This window comes from Dasypus novemcinctus, chromosome 14, assembly GCF_030445035.2.
Source record: "Dasypus novemcinctus isolate mDasNov1 chromosome 14, mDasNov1.1.hap2, whole genome shotgun sequence".
NCBI classification, from domain to species: Eukaryota; Metazoa; Chordata; class Mammalia; order Cingulata; family Dasypodidae; genus Dasypus; species Dasypus novemcinctus.
In genome coordinates, this window is record NC_080686.1 from 44,123,177 (window position 1) to 44,128,602 (window position 5,426).

Here is a 5,426-nt window from a genome sequence, read left to right on the forward strand (position 1 = left end):
AACTGGGCCAGCTAGCTGTGGCCAATCTCATTACATTGAAAACAACTTTAGGTCTCTGATAGATAGTTATCTGACTGTAGATATGCTAAAGGACTTCGTATTCAGTAATACCATATACCTAGCATATCCTACCTAGAAAAATGGAAAACTCATGAATATTAAGTTCTTTTTACTTTGGATTATTATGGAAGATCTTACTACTTATATCAGAAACAAAGCAGTAATGTAAAATTTCTATTTCCTTCATTCAATACAGTAAGAAATGAATAAATCATTATGTCACCTTCTAAATCTAAAAATTTTTATTTAACCAACACAATCATATCAAATAATATCTTTTTGGGGGGCAAATTAGTAGTTTATTAATTAGTGGAAAATAACAGTACATGTTTGAACAAAATATCCAAAAGAATATAGTAGAGTTTGATGCAAACTTCAGTCCAACTCAATGGCCCATGGCTTATGCTCTCTCATAAACTCTGGTGGAAGTGACGCCTTTCATGGTACATTCCTAGATGCAAAAGAAGTTCTTCGTTATATCACTGGGACTAAATCATGAGTTTATTTATTCAGTCTCCCTCAATGTTGGGAAAAAATCAATATTCATTCAAAATACATTTGTTCTGGACTCCTATATAGATGATGTTGTAATAAATTAGAGAGCTACAAAGACTGAGAAAGTACAAGTCCTCCCCTCCAGGAGCCTTTCAATCTATGTGGTGGCAAGAAACATTAAGTGGAAACACATACTGCAATGTAGCGGGTCCAGTGATGGAGACAGACTCAGGGTGCCTGAAAGAGGTCACGGGGTGCTGCCTGGGCTGCGGCTTGAGAGCATGAAGGACGATTGCCAGGATAAAGCCACGATCTCAATAGAATCACCTTTTTGTTTTAGGTAAGCAGGGGTTTACATTAACTGTTTCTTTAAATAGGATAATGATAAAGAGGTGACCTGGCAGTAGGACCTAGAATTAGGTAGTTAGAGGATACTCACCACCACTACTTTGTCATCCACTCGTTTTCTCTTTATGGTGGTTGATTTTCCATCCCACTTCTGTACCTGCACCAGGGTAGACCCATCTAAAGTTATGATGCTCTGTGGGATAATGAAAACCAATTACAATTTGCCTATGGAGGTGGGAAATAAAATAAAGCCTATAGGACCTTTGTTCAAAGGAATATTTGGAGGTCATCAGAAATTCTAAATGACAAGAACATACTGCACAAAATAAAGGGTGTAGAAAACAGCAAATTTATATCTATATTATGACCATACTCCTATACAAACATGAATTTGGAAAAATACTGTGAAGGAATACAAATAATTGATAAATTTATGTTGAAATGGTATTATGGCTGATTATGGATATTTTTTTTGTTTTTTCTTCTAGTAATTTTTCAAACATTCCCTAACACTGTTATATTACTTAAGTTCACTTTAAATACTCTGTGTATGGTATGGCAGATATACGAATTAGGTTCATATTTTTAATATAGAAATGATTTTATGTAAAAAGGGAGGAAAAGTCACTATATTTTGAAGGCAACATGGGTTATATCTAGGACTTCAGAGATTTCTGGCCTATGATAGAATCATTTTCTTCCTTTTATTACAAAATGGCTTCTTGTAGGCAATGATCATTCGGAAACCAAGAATTTACTCACCTTGACTTTCCTGTCATCTGCAGTGACTTCATCAAATTCCTGGCCCAGGGTGAAGGAAATCTCAGTGTTTTTAAAGGTACTTTCTGACTTAATGGTGATCACATCCCCATTCACGCTGATAATCATGTTGGGTTTGGCCATGCCAGCCACTTTCCTGGTGGCAAAGCCCACTCCTACAGTGAGAAGAAGAAAAAATGTCAGGTTTTCATTCATTCACATCTTTAGCTAAGTCAGAGAACTGTAGAGTGTGTATGTGTATGTGTGTATGTGTATTTAAACAGTTGCTGCAAAGTAAATCAAGCTAATAATATTAAAGCGAAACTCTGGGTCACAATGTATGTAGGACCATTTTTTAGGTTTTCTCTTCATCTGGTTCTGTGTGCAATACTTCAGGAGATCCATTATATTAGTGATTTTTAACAAGAATATGTACAAAGCTTCAGTCATCTGGACCATGTAAAAAAAAATCATAGCACTCTCTTATTAACTGGTCTTGTTACCATTATTTTATTCAATTCACAAGGTGCTTTGTCCTTACATTTTTAGATAATAAAAATGAAAAATACACAAAGATTCTCAACAGGACTTTTTTGAGGGCCAAAATAGTTGTTCTGTTAAAAGAGAAGCTCTTTTGGATATGCAAGGATCACATTTTCCAGCATTTGCTGCCAATCTAGTTTTCTAGATTCCAATTACTCCACTACAAAATAACAGTTTTGATCAGTTCCTCCAAAGAGCAAAATGTTCCCTACATTCTTACCATTTTTGAATGATGATATCCTTCCCACTAAACTATAGGAATTATTAGCGAGTGGTAGGCATCAATTGCAAAAACTTCAAAATTTAAGTAGTCACTCTTTTGATAAGTTTAGAAGTCAATACTTTGATTCCCAGTCACCTAAGTTGCAAACTCCTCTTTTTTGGGGGTTTTTGTGTTTTGTTTTGTTTTGTTCTGTTTTTAATCAAAAGTAATATACTTTTCTTATGCTATGTGTGGAATGAACAATTTACAACCTAAATTACAGTGGTAATACGTTACATATGTTATATAGAATTTATGAGAGTCCTAGGTGTTGAATTTTTTAACACATGCATAAATATAAACTGCTTCTTTGAAAAAGGGCTACTTATGGGTATCAAAAATTAAAAGTAGGGGGGGAACTGGGAGAAAAATATGAAACCGAGTGATGCTGAGGCTCTGATTTAGTTCCCTGTCTGAAAAGTAGCCACAAGTCGAAAGAAATATAGGTGAGTTCCTTCCTGAGGACCTGGCTCCATGACAAAATGTAACTTCAAATATATGGAGTGAGTCAGCACGTTGAACAGATGCTGTGCTTGGAGCCTGGCAATGTAGAGCATAATTCCAGAATGGCCTACCTTGGGAAAGATCATATTCTCCACTTGCTTGATCCTGCCCTTACCTGATGAAGGCAAATACTCATATTTATTCCTGTCTACTCATCATTAATTAGAGCAGTTTAAGTCTACCTAATTTCAGGAGGTATCTTATTGCATTTTGATTATTATCAGTACTTTATCACTTAAAAACACAGTGTTATAGGGGTTTAAATGTTCATATTAAAAGTTTAAGATGTTTTTTAAAGTAAATAGCTAAATGGCCTCAAATCTTGACATTACCATGCCAGCACATATTAATTAGTTCATTGAACGGTAGCTAGTTGATAGTCTAGAAAGTTAGATTTTTCTCAGCTCAAGTCCCTGACTGTTCCGTGTCTGTAAACAAGAAAATAGCAGTTATAGACAAGCAAAAATTATACTATTTAAGTTATGAGAGGGTTAAGTGTTTTGAGATTTAGGGATTAAATGCTAAACTCTAATTAAAAAAATACTGTGTAAAGATCCGATCCCGATTTGCTACCCCTGGATCAGACTTGATCATGCACAGAGTTGAGGAGAGGAGGCTTTCAAGGCAAGGAGCGGCCTGAGGAGAAGCCGCCTCCCTACCAGCTACCTTTACCTCCAGAATTTTCTGGGGAACATTGCCACAACAACTCACTGGTACCGTTAACAGAATCTAAAAATTTGAAATCCTCCATTATCAAAGAGGAGATATGTGGTACATGTAATCATTCGCCTTTTGAATTATTTAATAATTCTATAGTTTCCCATGTAATTTAAGCCTTTTAAAAAACATATTCTCCCATAAAACTGCCACACATTTTAACAGACTGACATAAAAACAACAAAGTAATTGGTGAACATACATTTACTAAAAAAAAATTTTAAAAGCATTTTCATTAAGATGAAAAATAGTGTTTTCAGATTCAAATGGAAATTATTGCAAACTAGGAATTTAATATGACTTTACTTCCAAGGTATTGTTTATTTCATTTGCAAGAGGAGATGAAAGAAAAACAGGCAAAGAGCCAAATAAACCAAAGACACATAATTTGGCAATAAAAGTAAAAGGTTATCATTTCTACAGATAAAAATTCCATCTAGACCTTTTCAACATTGGTTCATCTTTAGGAAGCTTTAATTTTGGCTTTGATCCAGATGTTTCTAGAAACAAATGATTCTCACTTACTACCTGTATATCCTCTATATAGGAAACAGCATTTTCATATTTGGCCAGAGTGAAAAGCACATCCATAAACTCTTTTTCCTTGGAAAAAAAGTTATAAACCCAGTCAAAATGCAGCATGTTTGCTTACCCACTTCTTTCATATAATCATCAAAGTTTTCACTGGAGACAAGTTTCCAGGTGCCTACAAATGCATCACACATTTTGTGAGCTTTCTAGGATTATTCTTCAAGGTGAGATAGAAACTGCTGCTTTCAGGAAGGTGCTATGACCCTCTTGAATCCAGATAACTTCCTTTTAAAGGTACCCGGAACATGTGATCTTAGGAATAGCCAATTGGGGATGATATTAGAACATTTCCTTCATTACCAGCCTCTGCATTTTCCCCTTTGAGTCATGTTTTTGATAGCAATTTCTCAACTTTGGGCCTCCCTGGCAAACGGTCATTGTACTTAGAGTTCAAATTATTTTTAACCATTACCAGAATATTCAACATTCCTGCTTTGAAAGTTCCATGCTCAGTGCTTTGAATTCCCCTGTGGTGATTACTTTCATGCATATTCATCTCAGTTTAGAGCAGGGTAATTATCTTGGGATGAATTTTGACCCAATTTTCATGAGTTTATATTAAAATTGCAATGATATAAGTATTTCTTTTGAATTTGGGAACATGAGAACTATCTTGGAGGTTTGCCAGTAATTTGTGAAGGCTGTTTGGGACCATTTTGTCTAACGAATTACCTGGCAAATAAAACAAATGAATGATCGCATTTTAAAGCACCCCAAATTCCTAGTTCTAAGAACTTTGCATGAATGTAAAAGGAAAAATAGATTCAGTTCATCCACCAGGAATATGGACTGTAGGTTAAATTAAGTAACAAGTTAATCTCACTCTTTAAACACCTTAATGAGATGATAGCTGATTTCCACAGACCCCTTAAAAATGGACCCCAATCAGAAAAAGATACCCCATAGCAAGAAAATTCCTTCAGTTCCTGAACTGTATCATAAGCTCTAAATCTACCCATGTCCAAATGGTGTTGCTTCACTTAACAAGGAAGAGAAATGGTCTCAAGCTATCAAAACCTTACTTCCTTCTTTTACATTGTGAATACCATGTGAGATTACCTTTCTAAGGTAATCATAGTTCTTACCCCCCCCACACACATCTTGACGGATGATGCTCACGTGTGCAACCCCGTCCCACGAGCATGCC

At 35.4% G+C, this 5,426-nt stretch overlaps 1 protein-coding gene across 1 annotated transcript; it reads right to left on the reverse strand.

Annotated features, from left to right (window-relative positions):
* Nucleotides 1–284: 284 nt before the first annotated feature.
* Nucleotides 285–4,496, reverse strand: FABP4 (fatty acid binding protein 4). The gene is made up of 4 exons (XM_004479107.5): nucleotides 4,341–4,496; nucleotides 1,666–1,838; nucleotides 995–1,096; nucleotides 285–511 (listed from the first exon to the last, which is right to left on the reverse strand). Exons 1-4 carry the CDS (start codon nucleotides 4,411–4,413, stop codon nucleotides 461–463), a joined length of 399 nt encoding a protein of 132 aa, XP_004479164.2. The 5' UTR covers nucleotides 4,414–4,496; the 3' UTR covers nucleotides 285–460.
* Between the last annotated feature and the right edge of the window lie 930 nt (nucleotides 4,497–5,426).

Coding starts and splice junctions, on each gene's coding strand:
- FABP4 (XM_004479107.5), bottom strand. CDS start 4,413: ATGTGTGATGCATTTGTAGGCACCTGGAAACTTGTCTCCAGTGAAAAC. Junction 1,839..4,340: donor TGATTATATGAAAGAAGTGG/GTAAGCAAACAT, acceptor TTCTCACTGTAG/GAGTGGGCTTTGCCACCAGG. Junction 1,097..1,665: donor CAGATGACAGGAAAGTCAAG/GTGAGTAAATTC, acceptor ATTATCCCACAG/AGCATCATAACTTTAGATGG.